This window comes from Arvicanthis niloticus, chromosome 8, assembly GCF_011762505.2.
Source record: "Arvicanthis niloticus isolate mArvNil1 chromosome 8, mArvNil1.pat.X, whole genome shotgun sequence".
Classification (NCBI taxonomy): Eukaryota; Metazoa; Chordata; class Mammalia; order Rodentia; family Muridae; genus Arvicanthis; species Arvicanthis niloticus.
The window spans coordinates 47,046,588-47,067,158 of NC_047665.1; the positions used below are offsets into that span (position 1 = coordinate 47,046,588).

General features: G+C 42.7%; 1 protein-coding gene across 4 annotated transcripts in view; it reads left to right on the forward strand.

Annotated features, from left to right (window-relative positions):
• The window catches only part of Tbce (tubulin folding cofactor E), a 49,023-nt gene that overhangs the window by 16,825 nt on the left and 11,627 nt on the right, over window positions 1-20,571 (forward strand). For 3 of the 4 annotated variants that reach the window (XR_013112240.1, XR_004607464.2, XM_034509988.2), the window contains exons 3-7: window positions 7,790-7,874; window positions 11,561-11,746; window positions 14,016-14,104; window positions 19,486-19,585; window positions 20,405-20,507. Coding sequence is in view for 2 of the 4 variants with exons in the window: in XM_034509988.2 (XP_034365879.1) it covers window positions 7,790-7,874; window positions 11,561-11,746; window positions 14,016-14,104; window positions 19,486-19,585; window positions 20,405-20,507 (563 nt within the window). In the remaining 2 variants the exon portion in view is untranslated. Of the gene's footprint in view, window positions 1-3,197; window positions 3,282-7,789; window positions 7,875-11,560; window positions 11,747-14,015; window positions 14,105-19,485; window positions 19,586-20,404; window positions 20,508-20,571 lie in introns of all 4 variants that reach the window. The other variant, XM_076939352.1, reaches the window with a different exon arrangement.

A 20,571-nucleotide genomic window follows, 5' to 3' on the forward strand; every position in this document is an offset into this window, starting at 1 on the left:
TATGCATATGTATGTTTGAGTGTCGGTGGATGTATGCATGTGAGTGCAGGTGCGTATGGAGGCCGGAAGGTGTCTGATGTTCTGGAGCTGCTGCCTTTTGAAGGCCACCCGGTGTGGATGTTTGTATCTGAACTCAGGACCTCGTAGTAAGTCATTGCTCTAGCACTTGTTTGGGATTATCTGTGAGAGGATAGATTTAAAAAATAATGACTATGTGTCAAGTACTTGATCTATGTCAATTAGTTCCATGTTTATAAATAGGGAAACCAAGTATTAAGTCTTAAAGCATCCATAGAACAGAATTGGACTTACAGATGGTTAACAGATACCATGTAGGTGTTGGGGATTAATTCTAGGTCCTCTTAACAGTCCCTCTTCTAATTTAAAAAAATGATTTATTCATGTTATGTATATGGATATTTTTGTCTGCATATATATCTGTATATCACATGTATGCCTGATATTCTTAAGAGGCCCTGGATTAGAATTACAGATGGCTATGAGCCACCCACCATGTGGGTGATGGGAATTGAACCTTTAACCCGGTTCTCTTAACCCACTTCCACTCTGTAGTCCTGGCTACCTGGAACTGCCTATATAGATCAGGCCTGCTGTCTTAGTTAGGGTTTTACTGCTGTGAACAGACACCATGACCAAGGCAAGTCTTATAAAAGACAACATTTAATTGGGACTGACTTACAGATTCAGAAGTTCAGTGCAGTATCATCAAGGCAGGAACATGGAAGCATCCAGACAGGCATGGTGCAGGAGGAGCTGAGAGTTCTACATCTTCATCTTAAGGCTCCTAGTGGAAGACTGACTTCCAGGCAGCTACGGTGAGGGTCTTAAGCCAACGCCCACAGTGACACACCTACTCCAACAAGGCCACACCTCCTAATAGTGCTACTCCCTGTGCCAAGCATATACAAACCATCACATTCCACTTCCTGGGCCCCGTAGCCTAGTTCAAACACATTAGTCTATGGGGGCCATATCTAGTTATAGCATAATAAAACGTACATTTAGTCCAACTTCTAAAGTCCCCATAGTCTAGAGCAGTCTCAACAATGTTAAAAGTCTCAAGTTCAAAGTCTCTTCTTAACTGTAGTCTCCAAAGCAAGACAGGAAACCAGCTGGACAAAGTCCAAACTCTACATCGTCGTGTCTGATGTCAAAGTACTCTTCAAATCTTCAACTCCTTTTTCATCTTTGTTGACTGCAAAAAACTTCTTTCTCCTGGGCTGGTTCCACTCCCTGTTAGCAGCTTTCCTCAGCAGATAGCCCATGGCTCTGACATCTTGAACGTCAGTTTTTATTTATTCTCCTCTCTATCTCTGCACACGAACATTTTGTGTGCCCGTGTGTGCATGCATATTCCACACATGTGGAGGTCAGAGGACAAACTGCAGGGATTACTACTACCACTCTCTCTCCAACTTGTGAGTCTTGAGTATTGAACTCAAGTCATCAGGCTTGGCTGATGAACCTTCTTGCCACCCCCCAAGAGAGTTCTTTAAAATCAGTCATCCTTGACTACTAAAAAAATAAAAAAAATTAAAAAAACTTTATTTTTAATCAACCTCTTGGGTTAGTTTACTCTCTAAAATGGAGAGTCACATGGTCCTTCCAAATTACTGATATTTTAATCTACTGATTATACTACCAAAATTCTTTTTTTTTTCTTTCTATTTTTAACCATCAGGATTTTTGATTGATTTTAGATATGGGTTTCTTAGTATCCCAGATAATGAACATCTGTATTGAATTTTTTTTTTCTTTTTTCTTGAGATAGGTTTCTCTGTGTAGCCCTGGCTGTCTTGGAACTCAATTTGTAGTCTAGATTGACCTCGAACTCACAGACATCCTCATGCCTCTACCTCCTAAGTGCTGCTATTAAAGGCTGTGGTTTTGTTTTTGAGACAAGTTCTCACTGTGCAGCCCAGGCTGATCTCAGATTCTTGGTGTCCTGCCTCAGGCTTTTGAATGCTGGGATTACAAAGTGCACTGTCACACCTGGCCAGCATTATTGTTTGTTGCAGGTTTTTGATCTTTTTTTTTCTTCTTCTTTTTTTTTTTTTTTTTTTTTTTTTTCTTAGCTTCATAAAGTACCACAGCCTAGAGAGTCAGAACTGACTTATGTAGTGGGGTGGTAAATCCCCATATATGTCATGGACAGCACTGTTCTTTAGAACATGATGGTAACTGTCTTTTAATTTTATCCTTCTATCAGAACTGATAGGAGTGTGTGAATATTTAAGTGTAACACTTGACATACTTCCCAGTTGTGGAATGCTGCCTCCCAGACCTGATATACTAGGTCCCTCTTGAACATTCAGTAGCTGAGACCAGTACAGGATTGGGCCTACGTAGGTGGGGAGGAACTGGGTGTGATACATAGCCCTGGGCTTCTCCCTGAGAGTAGAAGTTTTACAGTTGCTGGAGTTAGTATGACTAACAGGTCACCCAGTTACATTTACTGGTTCTCCAGATAGACTAGGGTGGAATTGTTTCTTTGGTCTGTTGTTGATGCTTGTGTGGAGTGAACAGAACCTGTAAGAGGGAAGTCAGTGAAACACTTTCTAGGAAAAGACAGAAACAGCTGAAGTGATGCTTACACAGCACACACAAGCTTCTGGATCCTAGACCATCGAGTTAGAAACAGAAAGAGAAGGAGCTAAACTTATCAACCAGACTAACGTTTATTTAAACTTTATGTTACACCAGTCATTGTCTTTGATAGACATGTGTTGTGTTTAGATGAGAGATCATAAGGAGTGTTAGTAGTAGCAGACTTTGTCACAATCAATTTGATAATTTCAATTTTTTTTTTCTCCTGAGGGTTGAGGGTTGACTCTGTGATCTCAGACATGCTAGGCAGGTGCTCTGTCACTGGTCCATGTCCTCAGCCCTTTAATCTCTTTAATCTCTAACCTAAATTTTGCTATATCTTAAATCATCTTTTTACACTGTTTTTTTTTTTTTTTTAAATGTGGGTGGTGTGTTGCAGGGGGAGGGCTAGTTTTTGGACAGGGTTTCTCTGTGTAGCCCTGCCTGTCCTGGAATTCACTCTGTAGACCAGGCTGGCCCAATTCATGGAGATCTGCCTGCCTCTGCCTCCCCTGAGCTAGGATTAAAAGCATGTGCCACCACTACCAGCTCTTTTAAAAATTTTGTTGTTGTTTTACATTTTTTGATAGGTGTAAAAATTAGATTTTCAGCTGTTAACATATGGGGGATTTGAATGGGTGTACGGTGTCTTCTGAGAGAGAAAGCGCAATCCTGTAAGTGCTATTTCTTTTTTCTTTTTTTTTTTTTTTTTTTAAGATTTATTTATTATATGTGATTACACTATTGCTATCTTCAGACACATCAGAAGAGGGCATTGGATCCCATTACAGATGGTTGTGAGCCACCATGTGGTTGCTGGGAATTGAACTCAGGACCTCTGGAAGAGCAGTCAGTGCTCTTAGCTGCTGAGCCATCTCTCCAGCCCGTAAGTGCTATTTCTATAGTGCACATCTAGGCCAAACTGAGTAGTTTTTCAAGTTCAGGTCCTGCCCCGAGGACTAGAAATTGTTACGAATAAGCATTCAGAGCTGCTTCTGACTTGAAGAGTATTTGAACTGTTAGAGAGAATTGTTTCTGATGTTGCTATTATGAATTTTTAAAGTACTCTTCCGAAATTACTTTATTGCCATTTGTAGGAAAAATATACTTAAAGCAGAATGTGTAATTGTCAGCTGTTAGCAAATCAATATAGTGAATATAGACTATACAGCGTATAGATCGTAGATCGTAGGGCCTGGGGAGTGGCCTTATATGGTCAGATTCAGCCATCATCTTAGTCAGCATGACTCATGTCTAAGATTAGCAGTATAGAATACCTGTCTTTCAGTCCAGAAAAAGAGACTGCTGCAGTGAGCCTGAGGGTCTTGTTCAAGTACACATTCTCAACCTGGTTCAGTGTTAGACACCTTTAATTCCCGAACTTACGAGGCAAAGGCAGATGGATTTCCAGCTAGAGCTGTATAGTGAGCCCTGTCTTCAAAAACTAAAACAAAATACACATTCTTTGTTTTTTTGTTTTTTGGGTTTGTTTGTTGTTGTTGTTGTTTTGCCCAGGAATCCTGATTTAGTAGGTCTGGTCTGTAGCCCAGTGCTCGCTCCTCCTTTTAACAGGTTGCTAGATGATGATTCTTGTGTCCACACTTCGAGAATGGTTGTTTTATTATTTAGGATGTGCTAGTTTTCTGGTAGAAACTGAGATCCCTAGACAGCCACATAGAACCATGTAGATCCGCTGCCGAACAGCTTAGAGAGAACCAAGCCAGGTTTGACTCCAGACACAGGTACTGTGAGCTGTAGTGGTACTGAGTGCAGTGTGCACCTCATCCTACTCAGGCTCCTCACAGGACTCACTGACAGACTTGTGTTGGCTCCTAAAGAACCTAGAGAGTTCTAGTATCCATAAAGAGGATTGAGGCCTATGTGGGACCCCAGTCACACTCTACTGGGTTTTTTTTCTCACCTTTTGTTGCTGGCTTTTGATTATTATTTCTTACCCCTTTATATCTTCTTGGAAATGCTTGTTTGTTTTTAGAATAGGTCTCAGCTCTAAAGCCTAGGCTGGTCTTAAAACTCATGGCCTTAGCCTCTCAAGTGCTAGGTTTAAAGCCTTGACCTACCCTGCCCAGATATTGTAGCTATTTTTGTTTTGTTTAGTTTCACAACAGGATTTCTCTGAGTAGCATGCACTACTGTACCTAGTTCAAGCTGTGCTGGGCACTGAACCCAGGGCTTCATGCATGCTGCGCAAGCAAACACTGCCTGCTCAGCTCCATTTCTAGCCCCTCATCTGGTTTTTTGTTTTCTAGTTGTTTTATTGTTTTAACAACAGAAAGCACTTAATTGGGCTTACAGTTTCCAAGCATTAGAGTCCATGATGGTAGAGTGAAGGCATGGCAGCAGGAACAGCTGAGAGCTTGATCCGAAAACAGGAGGAAGGCAGAGACAGGCACACAGTAAATGTCATGTCTTTTGAAACCTCAGAGCCCAACTCCAGCGACACACATTCTAATCCTTCTTAAACAACTTCACTGATAGGGACCAAGTATTCGAACATATCAGCCTGTGGGGCCATTCTCATTCACACCCACCTTCTGCCTCCTGGTCCCCATAGGCTTTTGGCCCCTATGATAATGCAGAATTCATTTAGTTCTATTTCAAAATTCACCTTGTTGTTTGTATCTCAATGCTGTTTAAAATCTCATTCTGAGACTGAAGACAATCTCTTAATTGTAACCCCCCGTAGATCCAAAAGCAAGTAACATATTTCCGACATACAGAATGTATGTTACCATTCCAGAATGGAGGAATGGAGGCATAGTTAGGGACTAGTTAGGGAATCCTGGACCAAAGCAAGACTGGTACCCAGTAGAGACAACTTTAACTACTACAGCTCCATGACTGTTTAATGGCTCTGCCCCTCTAGCCTTGCTGCCTGGAACGTATTTTCTTCTCTTGGTTTGGTTCCATTCCCTATCTGCAGCTCTCCTGGAAGAGGTCCTATGCCTCTGGCATCTCCAACATCTTGAGGTCTCCATCACAGTCCAGGCTTTACTTTCACAGCCTCACATGGTGGCCTCTCACGGATTCCTTGCAGGGTCTTCCGTGCCACAGACTTGGACTTAGCAGCTCTCCTTAATTGTAGAAGAAGATTCCACAACCTTTCTACTCCATCCAAAGAATTTATCCTCCACCAAAGAAATTAATGTTACTTTTAAGTTTAGCCTCAGGCATGTGAAGGCCCAGGGTTGGTTTAGGGACTTATTCTTAATGGTTCTTCTACTTTATTCATCAAGGCAAGGCAAGGTCTCATTCAGACAGTGCATCCAGCTTGCTTGCTTTCCACTTTCAAGGCTGGAATTATATTTAATAACTCATGCCTACTTCTGCTGTAACTACTGGGTTATCCCCAGCCTGTTCAAAATATTTTTTTAATTTATTTTGTGATTTCTTTTTTTTTATTTAAAGTAGTTTAAAGTCACATTGCTTAATTTATAAGTACATGAGAGTTTTTTTAAAAAGATTTTTATTTTGTGTACGTTTTCCTGTATTATATGTATGTGTATCACACATGTACAGTGCCTGCACAGGCAAGAAGAGGATGTCAGATCCCCTGGAATTGGCATTCCGGACAGTTGCGAGCTGCTATGTGGGTTCTGAAAATTGAACCTGGACATTCTGCAAGAACAACTAGTGCTCTTAACCACAGGGCCATCTCTCTAGCCTGATTTATTTTCTTTTCTTAAGACAGTGTTTAGCTATGTAACTTAGGTTGGCCTCCAACTCACAGAGATCTTTCTGCCTGCCTCCCAAGTGCTTAGATGTGCCACCGTGCCTAGCTCCTTTAATTTCTTTCTGTATTGTTTTATAGTTTTCATTCTTGTTGACTAAATCATCCAAAATTTTAGTTTTTCACATCATGCATACACATCTTGGAATGTTACAGCCATTGCCCAATACAAATGAAGTAAAGAAAGAGTTGAGTTCTGGGCCAGCCAGAACTACATAAACCATGTCTCAGAAAAGGAGGATGATGAGGAAGAGGAAGAGGAGAAAGAGGAGGAGACTAGACTTCCTGTATTTATGTATTGAAAGTGTTAATTTTGTTAAAATTTAAAATTAATCAGTGGTCAAATACTTAGGTTTTTTTCCTACCAAAATCCCAACGATGTTTTTGTTTTTATTATTTGTGTGTGTGTGTGTGTGTATGTGTGTGTGTGTGTATGTGTGTGTGTGTATGTGTGTGTGTGTATGTGTGTGTGTGTGTGTATGTGTGTGTGTGTGTGTGTGTGTGTGTGTGTGTGTGTGTATGTGTGTGTGTGTGTGTGTATGTGTGTGTGTGTGTGTGTGTGTGTGTGTGTGTGTACACATTTTTCACGATACTTGTTGGAGTTGTTTCTTCTACCATGTAGAACCTAGGGATTGAGCCTCAGGTACCACTGAGAGACCCTGTCTCAAATAAAAACAAGGCAAGGGCTATAGTTCAGCAGTGAAGAGTATTTCCTGTTCTTGTAGGGGACCTGAGATCTGTTCTAGTATCTACATCAAGTGGCTCATAATATTCTGTAACTCCATCTTCAGGGGTCAGACACTTGTCCCTCTTGGGAACCTGCACTCACATACTCATCCCTAATCAGTTGCTGGATGGCTTTCATTTTTAGACTTTATGCCCAGGAGCAGCAGTTCTAATGCTTTTCTACTGTAGAAAAGCATTACAGGGGTCTGAGCCTCCAGCCTCCTTGCAGGTTTCTATCTGGGACAATCTTTTTCTTTGAAGGAGTTTTTCTCTTGTGTTTTTTGAACTGAAATTACCTATATTTCATCTTCAATATTTCCTCCCTCAGACTTTGTTGTGGTGGTAGTTATAGGTATTTAGGATAGAATTTGCCATCTTAATCATGTGTTGGTTATAGTTATGAGTTATGATCTGGCATTAGCCAGTTTATGAAGTGGTCAGTTCAAGAGAGAGAGAGAGAGAGAGAGAGAGAGAGAGAGAGAGAGAGAGAGAGAGAAGGAAGGAAGAGAGGAAGATAAAGTTTAGCTAGTAGGTTTTTAGCCCACATCTTGGGTTATTCCATTGTTTAATTGAAGTTCCCAGGAGGTTGCTGAGACATTCCACTACTTGTGTGTGCTGCAGCGCCTGTTACAAATGCATTTGCTTGCAGGAAACTAGAGGATCCCTCTGTCATCTTTTGTCACTTGTTTCCTCTTTTTCTTTTGCTAGGACTCTGGTTAGGAGTTGAGTGGGACAATCCTGAGAGGGGGAAGCATGACGGGAGCCACGAAGGCACTATGTATTTTAAATGCAGGTAAGAATGCCTTAGGGATGGACGAGGTCAGAGTGAATTATGAATAGCCGGCTGGAGAGCAGGAAGCATTGTTGGACTGTGACTAGTCAGTGTAGCATATGGAATCGTTAGGAAAGGTACTTGAGCCTGGCGTTGTGGTACATGTCTCTAATCCCAGCACTCGGGTGGTAGAAGCAGGCAGATACAACCATGTACAAGTACATGCCTCTGACAAGAGGCCAGAGGAGTGATGGTGTCTTTTGCTTTCTGCTGAATTCTCTTGAGACCGTGTCTCTCACTGAACCTAGAGCTACTATTTTGGTTAGACTGGCTGGCAGGCCAACCTTTGAAACTCGTAGCTCTGCCACACACCCCTAGTGTTGTGGTTGTAGGCTTATGGAGCTATGCATGGTGCTGGGCTGTGCATGGTGCTGGGCTGTGCATGGTGCTGGGCTGTGCATGGAGCTGGGCTGTGCATGGTGCTGGGCTGTGCATGGTGCTGGGCTGTGCATGGTGCTGGGCTGTGCATGGAGCTGGGCTGTGCATGGAGCTGGGCTGTGCATGGTGCTGGGCTGTGCATGGAGCTGGGCTGTGCATGGTGCTGGGCTGTGCATGGAGCTGGGCTGTGCATGGTGCTGGGCTGTGCATGGTGCTGGGCTGTGCATGGTGCTGGGCTGTGCATGGTGCTGGGCTGTGCATGGGGCTGGGCTGTGCATGGGGCTGGGCTGTGCATGGGGCTGGGCTGTGCATGGTGCTGGGCTGTGCATGGTGCTGGGCTGTGCATGGTGCTGGGCTGTGCATGGAGCTGGGCTGTGCATGGTGCTGGGCTGTGCATGGTGCTGGGCTGTGCATGGAGCTGGGCTGTGCATGGAGCTGGGCTGTGCATGGTGCTGGGCTGTGCATGGTGCTGGGGATACGAACTTGAGTCCTGATGTTTGGACAGTGCTTTCTCTCGCCCACTGACCCATTTCCCACTCCATTCCCCTCTTTGTTTTCGTCGTATTGTACAGTCTGGCCTCTCAGTTGATGTATAGCTTAGGCTGGGTCTGAACTTGAGGTCCTCCTTCCTCTATCTCTCAAGTTCTGGGATGCTCGCTGTACACCACCATGCCTTGGCTAGCCCTTGGTTTCTTCTCTCTTTTTTGGATTGGATCTCACTATATAGTTCCCAGCTGGCCTGGAACTCATTCTGTAGAACAGGTGAGCCTCGGAACTTACAGAGATTGATCTCTGCCTCCTGAGTGCTACAGTTAAATAAGATTAAATCACTATACTGCCTTTGGTTTCTTTTTATGTGTCACAGGTTCTGAGCACTAGGTGCTAGTGGGATGAGGACACTTATGAACTAATCCATTTTCCTCCTGGGTTCAGAATTTGCATTTTACTGTAGCATTTTGACATTAATCTAGACTCTTAGTGGTTTCTGTCTAAATCGTTGTTAAAATCAACGTATCTTCTGGAAATCTGTTGCCGATGGGCATGCATTTGGAGATATTTTATTTATATATATGACTTACTGGGCTGAGAAGGTTTCACCAAAGACTGAGATCTTTGATTTATAACATGAACAGCCTCTACTTTGCAGCTCCCTGACACAGTTCCACACTCTCCATCTGCCTACACCCCAAAATAATAAACATCTCCTTTTAACTACTCATTACCATTGCTGTAAGAAGTGCAAATTTAGGCTAAGTGCATGTAATCTTGAACTACAGAGGCAAAGGTGGAGGCAGAGGCAGGATGATCTCATGTTCCAGGCAGCTGCGGCTAAGTAACAGACCGGTCTTAGAAAAAAAAAAAAAAAAGCCACAAATGTATTTTTATCCTAAATGTTCATGTTCTTATGTGTGCAGAGGCTAGAGGTCAGCATTGGATGGCTCCCTCTACTGCTCTCTACCTTGTTTTTTTGAGGCAGGTCACTGAACTTAGAGCTCACCAAGTGACTGGAATAGCAAGTGTGTAAGCCCCAGGAAAGCTCTCCTGTTACTGCCTCCTACTGTTGTGTCAGCAGCAGCCATCTTTTATGTGGATACTGACGAGTCTTCCTGCCACTCAGCAGGCACATCCACTGAGTGTCTCCACAGCCCCTATTTGAGATCTGCAGTGTCCTCTCTCATCTTAAATAGTTTTCTTGTTTGTTTTTAGACGAGGTTCCACTGTGTAGCTTGGCTGGCATAGAACTTGCTATGTACGTTAGGACGGCCTTTAACTTGAGTTCACTGCTTCCTGAGTGCTGGGGTGGAAGACATGTGCCATCACACCTGGCAAAATGTATTTTCTTAAATTCTAGCTTAGTGTTTACATTTTATTTTTAAAATAATTTATTAATTTTTATTTTATGTGTATTGGTGTTTTGCCTGCATATATGTCTGTGTGAGGGTGTTGGATTCCCTGGAACTGGAGCTACAGAATGTTGTGAGCTGCCATGTGAGTGGTGGGATTTGAACCAGGGTCCTCTGGAAGAGCAGCCAATACTCGTAACTGCTGAGCCATCTCTCTAGCCTGTAGTTTCTTTAAATTTAGATTGCAGTGTTTGAAAAATAAAGTTTCTCTTTTCTAGTTTCAATACTTTACATGTAGACATTAGCATTTTAGTTTGATTTTTCTTATTTTTTAAATTATTGTATATGTACATGATGCATGTGTGTGTTGTGTGGAGGATGAAGAAAACTTTATGGAGTCAATTCTCATCTTCCATCTTTAAATGGGTTCCTGGGATTGAACTGAGGTCACCAGGCTGCACAAGAAGTACTTTGCTGGCACAGTGAGCTATCTGAGCAGCCCAGCAGTTAGTCATCCAGCCCCCCCTCTTTCTCTTCCTCCCCCCTCTTTCTTTCTAATTCTCATCCCATCTCCCTGCCTCCGGCATTTCTTTTTTAATTTTTCATTGGATATTTTATTTCCATTTCAGATGTTATCCCCTTACCCCATTCCCCCCCCCCCCCCAGTATTTCTTTAAAAATCTTTTCAACATTGTTTATAAAAAATTTTTCTTCTTAGCTTTTTTGGATTGTTTGTTTGTTTTGTTTTTTCAACACAATGTTTCTCGGTGTATACCTGGCTGTCCTGGAACTTGCTCTGTAGATCCAAGCTGGCTTTGAATTCACAGAGATACCCCTGCCTCTATCTCCAAATGTAGGAAAAAAAAATTATACTTCGTAATCATTAGAAAGGTAGAATTTTCCCCATGGATCTAATATTTTTGTTCTCTTTAATGTGAATTATGTGTCCATATCTTTTGTCTGTAGGAATTTCATATGCTTGCATAAGCTCAGAACCTTTATGATCACTTGTAGACATGATAAATTTTTCTTCAGTACACTGTTTATATAGTATTTATTTTAGCATATAGAACTATTTAAAAGTCACTAAGATACCATGTTTTATAAGTTTCTTTGTAGACATCTTTTCCTTTTCTTCTCTTTTCTTCTCTTTTCTTTTCTTTTCTTTTCTTTTCTTTTCTTTTCTTATGGTACCAGATGTTAAACCTAGAGCTTTGTTAACACTAGGCAAGCACTCTTGACCTGAGCTATAGTCACAGTAGCCCTCTGTATTCTCTTTAAGACATTCACTAGCCTTGAACTTGCTCTAGAGCCTTGTCAGGTCTGGAACCTGCCTCAGCCTCCCAAGTATCTGGGATTGGCAGGCCTCTGACACCATGCTCTGTAGCAAGTGATATTCGTCTGTTCATCTCTCTCCCTTCCCAGGCACCCAACAGGAGGTTCTTTTGTTCGTCCAAACAAAGTTAATTTCGGAGAAGACTTTCTTACTGCCCTTAAGAAGCGTTATGTGCTTGAAGATGGACCTGATGATGATGAAAAATCGTGTTCCTTAAAGGTTGGATGTAAAAAAGTGCAAACTGTTGGTTTTGAGGATATTACAAAGAAGCAAAGGTAAATACAGCTGATGCTAGCAGAGTCACCAGATTGTGTGCTGATGCTCGTAACTTTGCTTTCATATTGGTTCATCTTCTTTACACAGTGGCTTGAAATGTGGAGAACACAATCACTGATTATTTGAGGAAATTAAAACCCTCAGTTTAGCTGAATATGGTAGCTCATTCATACTGGTAACCATAGAAAGCACGTGGGAAGGGGAAGTGGGAGGATCAAGGGGTTCAATGATTATTGGTTATGTAGCCAATTTAAGGCCATCTTGAGATACGTGAAATACTATACTTTAAGAAAAAAAAAAAAAAGAGGAGGGATCAACACTAGAGGGAAGTGGTTAAGAACACTCGGTGCTCTTGCAGAGAACCCAGGTTCAGTTCCCAGCACTCATGTAGCAAAGCTGCTCACAACTGCCTGTAGAACTCCAGTTCCAGGGGATCTGATGCCCTCTTCTGAACTCCACAGTTATTGGGCATGCAGGCAGTGCATATACATACATGTAGCTAAAACATTCATATACATAAAATAGAAGCAAATATAAGTAAAAAAAAAAAAAAAGGAAGAGCTGGCAAGATAGCTCAGTGGCTAAAGGTGCCTGCCATGTAAGCCTAATGACCTGAGTTTGGGCCCAGAACCCTTTTCAGAATGGAGAGAGAACTGACTCCACAAAGTTGTTCTGATCTCTGCTTTTGATGGGGTGAAGTGGGGTGGGGTTTGCAACCTTTACAGCCAGCAGAGTTGATGTCCTCAAGAGGAAGTTTGGTTCAACAATAAGTAGACTGTGTTGGCTCAAACTTCAGGAGTTTGATATGAATGGCTTATTTTAGGCCTACTTAAGTAGAGCACAATTTGGTGGAAACTTTCCTGTTAATAATGAACTCAATCCTATGCGCACAATAAAGCAAACATAACTCTCCCTGAGGAACAAGTGAACTAAGTGAAGATCGGATGGAAAACAAATGGATGATGAGGTTCTCTGGGAAGATCCAGTTCCAGAAAACTCTCTAACCTTTTAGAGCAGAGGTCACCAGGCTACTAAACAGTCTGCTCCTAGCCTCAGGCTTTCCCTCCGAGTCACAACTCTATGTGTTTTAACAGTCATCACGAAGTTGCTTGGTTCTTACCACACACAAAAATTAGAACTGGGAAATACTTGTTTTGGCCTAGACACCATGAAGCATCACTGAAACTCTCAGGGCCTGTTGAACAAGAATGAGAGCCTTAGCCCAAGAACTGGTTCCTGATGATTGTAATCGCCTTTTCTCTGCATTTAGCTCTCATGTTTGTTCCTCAGTGTTGCCAGTTTCCTGTTAGTTTTTACAAATATTTATTAAACCATTGTGTGCTAAGTGGTATTTTGAGATCTTTGTAAATACTAATTCACCAAGTCATTTGTTGTGTTTTAAAAATATTGCAGAATATACCTATGAGGTCTCTCCATTTATGGGCTGTCAGAATTTCTTCCGTCTTAAGGCCAAACACTGTTTCTCAGTGTGATGTCATGTTTGGTTTATTTATTCTATGTTGTTTCTACCTTTTGGTTATTGTGACTAAAGGTGCTACAATTAAAGTGAAGTAAAGCATTTTACCATAGTGAAGTCTGAGGCACCAAGATTTAATCAACTTGCTTAGTACCAAAGGAGGTAGTGGAATCGGACCTTGAAGCTGGGTAGCCCAGGCCTGGATTTTGAATTCCAGAACATTGCCTCTTCTGACAAGCAGAGGACACAGATCCTGCGCATGTAGAAACAAAGGAAAACTCTGTGTGCACAGTGTTGAGGACAGACCTAGAGAGGCTCTGTCATAGTGCCAGGTGTCACTTCAGCATTTTGGGAAACTGTCAACTGTCAGCCAAAAAATTAGTAACTTTATTGGGATCTAGTCATATAATAAAACACTATCAGGTATGAAGACAAGTGTTCTAGAGCAAGAACTCACAGGAGAATCGGTATAGCAGAATGTCACATCGTTTCATGGTATACAGTCAAACAGTAATTGGAGACAGAGTTTTAGTCAGGATTAAGTCCATAGCAGCTGTGATTGGAGAGCTGGACGGAGTGGAGGAGAGCAGGTGTGACAGAGAGGGCTGCGGCCACAGCTGCCTCCAGTGTTGCTGATGCTTCATCTCATCCTCCCTGTCTCTAATGCTCGCACCTTGGTCCGTGTGGTGGGAACTAGCATTTATATACCTTTGGTATTTTTTAAATAAGGTTTTAAAGGGCCAGTGGGTAGCATATGACTTACATGTACATGTGAACTCTTTTTCACGCAGTCAGCTGAGAGCACTGCAGGAAATTTCCCTGTGGAAGTGTGCCGTGAGTTGTGCTGGTGAACAAGGAAGAATTGCTGAAGCCTGCCCCAGTATCCTTAAACTAATTTTAGATTCGGCACCTGTGCCTGACACCATTGGTTGCATGACTTAAGTACATTCTCAGACCCTTTTGCCTGCAGGTATGGCTCATGAGAGTGAAAAAATGTTATCCTTTAATATAGGTTTCTGGTACTGGGGAGGGGAATTTTAATTTTTTGAGATAAGCTCTTACTCTACATCTATAGTTCATGCTAGCCTTGAACTCACTATCTAAAGGTGGCCTTGAACTCAATAGTTCTAAATCAGCTTCCCAAGTGGTGGGATTACAGTATGAGTCTCCATGCTTAGCTCTTAGAGTAGACGTTTGTAGGTGGGCTCCCTAATAAGGGGACAGAGTTGGTTGGCATCCCCCTGTCGTATTGGTCTTTGGTCAGTGCAGGTGGATGCCCAGGTTTCATCAGGTGTTATTCAGGTGTGAAAAAAGCTACCCAGTAAGGCTGAGAAAGCTGCCTGGATATGGGCATGTGACAAGTTGGCCAGTTTGGGTTTGTAGATTGTGATTGCCGCCCTTTCTTTCCTACCCTGTTCTCCTTCTGGAGCTCCTCACCTGTTTCCTCCTGAGATTGATTCCTTTCCAGCCAGAGCCCTGGAGAGATAAAACAGACTCTTCATGTTTGTGGAGGGTTTTAGTGAATTTTGTTTTCAATTGGATATTTTATTTATTTACATTTCAAATGTTATCCCCTTTCCCTGTTTCCCCTCTGCAAACCTCCTGTTCCATCCCCTCTTACCCTGCTTCTATGAGGGTGCTCCCCCACCCACCTACCCACTCCTGCCTCACCACCCTAATATTTTTCTACACTGGGGCATCAAGCCTTTATAGGACCAAGGGCCTCTCCTCCCACTGATGCCAGATAAGGCTCTTTCTGGTCTTTCAGTCCTTCCCCTAACTGCTCCACTGGGGTCCCTGTGGTCAGTCCAATGGTTGGCTGTGAACATCCGTATCTATATTGGTCAAGATCTGGCAGAGGCCCTCAGGAGACATCTGTATCAGGCTGCTGTCAGCCAGCATTTCTTGGCATCCGCAGTAGTGTCTGGGTTTGGTGTCTGCATGTGGGATGGATCCCCAGGTGGGGCAGTCTCTGGATGGCCTTTCCTTCAGTCTCTGTTCCACTCTTTGTCCCTGTATTTCCTTTAGATAGCAATTCTGGGTAAAAATTTTAGAGATGGGTTGGTGGCCCCATCCCTCAACCTAACTTCTGGAAATGGTCTCTACAGGTTCTCCTTTTGTGGGATATTTCAGCTAATATCATCCCCCTGGAGTCCTGGGAGGCTCTTGGCTTTCCTGGCATCTGGGACTTTCTGGTTGCTACCTCTAGTTTCCCATCCCCCATTGCTACAGACCTATGTTCAATTTCCTGACCCTCTGTGTATCTCCTCCATCTCCTCCTATACCTGATTCTTTCCCTCTTTCCTCCCTGATTCTTCTCTTCCTCCCAAGTCCCTCCCACCCTCTACTTCCTTTGATCATTGTTCCCCTTTCTAAGTAGGACTGAAGCATCCACTCTTTGTTCTTCTTTCCTCTTGACCTCCATGTGGTCCATGAGTTGTATTGTGGGTATTCCATGCTCTTTGCCTAATATCCACTTATCAATGTATACATACCATGTGTGTTCTTTTGTTATTGAGTTACCTCACTCAGGATGATATTTTCTAGTTCCATCCATTTGCCTACAAAGTTCATGAAGTAGTCATTTTTAATAGCTGAGTAGTATTCCATTGTGTAAAGGTACTACATTTTCTGTATCCATTCCTCTGTTGAGGGACATCTGGGTTCTTTCCAGCTTCTGGCTGTTATAAATACAGCTGCTATGTACATAGTGGAGCATGTCTTCTTATTACATGTTGGAGCATCTTCTGGGTATATGCCCAGGAGTGGTATAGCTGGGTCCTCAGGTAGTACTATGTCCAGTTTTCTGAGGAACCACCAGACTGATTTGCAGAGTGGTTGTACCAGCTTGCAATCCCACCAGCAATAGAGGAGTGTTCCTTTTTCTCCACATCCTCACCAGCATCTGCTATCACCTGAGTTTTTGATCTTAGCCATTCTGACTGGTGTGAGGTGGAATCTCAGGGTCATTGTGAATGTTTTTGAGATAGTGTCTCCTACTGTTATCCCAGGCTGTCCAGGAACTGAATATGTAGTTTAGGCTGGCCTTGAAATTGCGTCAGCCTTCATACTAAGGTTACTCATCTGAGCTCCCACAACTGCCTGTCTCCATATTTCATTTATGTTTAATGTTTTTAGTTTTATCATAGGATATATCAGATTGGACTTTTTAGATGGTGGCTGACAGGTTGTCTTGTGCTAGTCTGTACACACGATAGTTGCCTACTCTGTGCTTTGGATTTTCTTCTGTGATAAAGGTGAACCAGCAGCTGGGTAGCAGTGCATGCTTGTTATTGTAGTACCAGACAGAGGCAGGAAGGTCATGAATTTGAAATAATTCTCAGCTTCCTAGTGAGAATTATTAGCTCAGGCCAGCATGAGTTACATGAGAGCCGGTCTCAAAAATAAATTATCAAGCAAGCCAGCGGTGGCACATGCCTTAAGCATCTGCCCGCCAGAGGGCAGCTGTGCCCTCCTTTGCGAGTTCGAATCCCACTGTCTCTATCTCCCGTGTGACTCTCTCGATGAGTCTCATGGGAAAAATAAAATAAAATAAATTATCAGCTACAGCTGTTATTCTCAGCCTTAAGACGTTTCTTCCTTGGGTGGATGCTCTGCCTGTCTTTTATGAAAGGTTCCTTCTTTCAGTGAAGAGTGTTTGTATACCTTCAGCTTTTCTCAGAGACTGTATTGGGGTACAATTGGACCCCAACATGCTTCTCCCTCTCCACACTGATCTCTGTCTTTTCATGCTCATTTAACACCCAGTTCAGTCAGGTCTAAGGGTTATCTCAAACATGTGCCACAGTGAGTCACCTCCAGCCTACGTAGACCATAATTTCTATACCTAGTAAACAGCTGTACTGTGTACCTGGCCAGCTCTGTCTCTGTTTTCTTTACTTCCTGTGTCTGGCAAGTCCGTCCGGCTGTGCTTTCAGCTTGGGGTACTGAGCCTGATATTTCCACCTGCTCTCATGCTGAGGTGGGATCCAAACCTGCTGTGAGGATGTGCTGGCCAATTTTATGTCTCACTTGATAGCAGTGAGAGTCATCTGAGAAGATGGAGCTTCAATGAAGTAGGGTATTTTCTTAATTGGTGATTGATGGGGGAGATCCCAATCCATTGTGAGTGGTGCCACCCCTGGGCTGGTGGTCCTGGGTGCTCTAAGAAAGCAGGCTAAGCAAGCCATGAGCAATCCAGTAAGCAGCAGTTCTCCACAACCTCTGCATTAGTTCCTGCCTCCAGGTTCCACCCAGTTACTGCTTTGGCTTCCCTCAGTAGACTGTGGTTCAGGATATAGATGCCAGGCTGCATCTGTGAGTGTCTTGTTTGGAGAAAGCTTCCTAGCATATTGTCAGTGACCTCTGTCTATAAAATCATCTTTATTTTGGAACCTTTAACATTGTTCTTTCCTAACAGTAAGCTACAGATCTTTGTTTTTATCAACTCTTCCCCTCACCCCAAGTCACCTTTGGTCGTGGTGTTTCATCACAGCAATAATAACCCTACTGAACATACAGACCATTTGTTTCTTTTGTCTCTGTATAGTCCTTGGCTCAACTTTGCAGCTGAGTGACTTCCCAGAGACTCAGGTCAGTTCCTGTTACTCTGCTCCAGCTTCTCTAGTAGTCTCATTTCTGGCAGTCTAGTAGGCTTTGAAGTAGCCTGGAGGTCCTTCTAAATGAGGGCTGGTCCTCCAAGGCCTAGGCCAGTGGTTCTCCATCTGTAGGTTGAAATCCCTTTGGCAAACCTGTATCTCCAAAAAAAAATTTTTTTTTTCATTACAATTCCTAACAGTAGCAAAATAACAGTTATGAAATAGCAATGAAAATAATTTTATAGTTGGGGGTCATCACAACATGAACAACTGTGTTAAAGAGTCACAGTGTTATGTTGAAAACTACTGGCCTAGGTTGCCTCATTTTGAGAATACCTGTCCATCTTCCCAGGTGTATTGGATATGACTGTTCGCACTCTGACCTCAGCTGTGGTGGCTGTTGTGTTCAGGATGCTATAGGACTCTTTCCCGGTTGCATTTCCTAGGTTGTCCTAGTTTTCTGCTCAAGTTGCTCATAGGTTTTGCTTTCACTTGTATCTGTATGGCCACACCCCTTCCTTTTTGCCCTACCTGCCATTCTAAGCACAAGGAATTTCAGACTTACAGGAGGTGTTAGCTATGGACTGTCTCCCTGATGAGCCTGTGTTCTTGGCCCTTGTAACTAACCCTTGTAGAGTAACCATAGTAACACCCACACATATCAGATGGGAATGCTAGGCAGTCCATTAGCCTATGGCCTGGGACTATGTTACACTGTGACCTCCTTAAAAGCATAGTTGTTGATCCTTAAGCCTCAGTGCATGTGTGATGGCCCCAGAGTCTTATTCTAAATGTGTGGTCCTGAACCAGAGATATGTCACATTGCAGACCTTGAGTTCTCAGCCCCTCTCTTGCCTGTGTTGTTGCTACCCTTGTATTCTCCTCTGGGATGGTGCTGTTTAGAAGATTTGTGGGTTTAAGACTGGTGTTATGGAGATGGGTATACACTCTGTGTGTGGGGTGTGTGTGCATACACACACACACACACACAAACACATACACACACAAGCATGTACATGCTTAAGACAGTGCTGAGGGCAAGGCCTCATGGAACTCAGTATATCAGTGTATCAGAGACAACAGATCTCTGCTGTCTGACATTGTCTTCTGTCTTTGGTTTTTGTGAAGCAGTCCTGCAGGAGCTTGTGACACTTTGTTGTCCTTTGGTTATTATGCTTGTCTCACATTTTGACAAACAAAAATGAGTATTTTAGGTTTTAAATGAACCAGGGTAATAGTGTTTCTCTGTTTTGTTTTGTTGTTAGAAATGGGACTCAGGACTTTGGGTATTTAGATAAGCACTTTAATCACTGAACTATATCTAGTCTTAACAGATAATTTAAAAGATTAAAACATTTGTGTTCATGGAAGAAAACTGAAACTAGTAAGTACCTAGTGAGAAGTTAAAAATCCCCATCCAGCCAGGCGTAGTGGCATACACCTTTAATTCAGCACCCGGGAGGCAGAGGCAGGCAGATCTCTTGAGTTCAAAGGCAACCTGGTCTACAGAGTGAGTTAAAGGACAGCCTACACAGAGAAACCCTATCTCAATTCCCACCCCACCCCTCTAAAAGAAAAATCCCCATTCTAGAATTAGAGTGATATTAATTTTATGTCTTTGGTGAGTCTTTTGAAATTACTTTTTCTTAAAATGTGTGCTTAGATATTCGAGTTGTAAATTTATCCAAAAACTTGTTGTCAACTTGGGATGAAGTGATTCTTATTGCAGAACAGCTCAAAGACCTGGAGGCTCTTGATCTCAGGTATGGAGTCTGCACTGCCTTCTCTGACAGCTGACAGATGCTTTCTGGGAAGCTCTGGCTGACTAGACTTTGCTAAGGGTTCACTCCAGGGCAGTGTTCAAACGGTTCCTTTGAGGGGCATAAATAGGGAGTGTATTTGTATCCTAATCAGTTGGGAGGGGTGGAGCTTCCTAGCTTATAAACATGAAAGAGGGACATGTGATCTCAGCAGAGAAGAGGGGTTAGAATTGAATGTGCTTGTTTGTTTGAAATTAGTGTTTAATTCTTTAGAAATAAGTAGTTCATTGGGACACTACTTAATGTAGTTTTGATAAAGATTATAATTTCTCTACATGGTTCACTAATGTCACATTTTCCAATATTTGAATATTTGAAATATTTCATTAGTTTAATCTTAGAACCTCACTTTTCAAGGGTTCAACTAGGCTAGTCCGTTCCTTCCTTCCTTTCCTCCCTCCTCTCCTTTCTTCCTTCTGTTGGTGCTGGGAGCTAAGCCCAAATTTTGGTGCCTCAGAAACCCTCTACCATTGAGCACACCCCAACCCTTCTCCCTTGCTTCCTAAGTGCTTTATATGCAGGTAAGCTAAGACAGATCTATAGAGTAGACAGTTAGGCTTGAAGGCACCTCAAATAGAGCAAATGGGTATAATTTGACCTTTAGTGTCTCAAGTCAACTTCACATGTCTGAAGAAACCTCAAGCTTCACCTACCTCCATGAGAACCCCTCTCAAATCTTCGGGTAACCCCCAGACTGTTGATGTCCATGTGTTGGGTCTGCTGTGCAGGAATAAGTACTTCACATCTCCTTTCTCTTCTCAGTGAAAATAAACTGCAGTTTCCCTCTGACTCACCAACTCTAACTAGAACATTTTCTGCTCTGAAGACTTTAGTCCTAAACAAGACAGGAATAACGTGGACTGAGGTAATCATTTTTGCTTTATTACACAGTAATAAATGATTACAATTTTTGCTTTAAAAGGGGATTG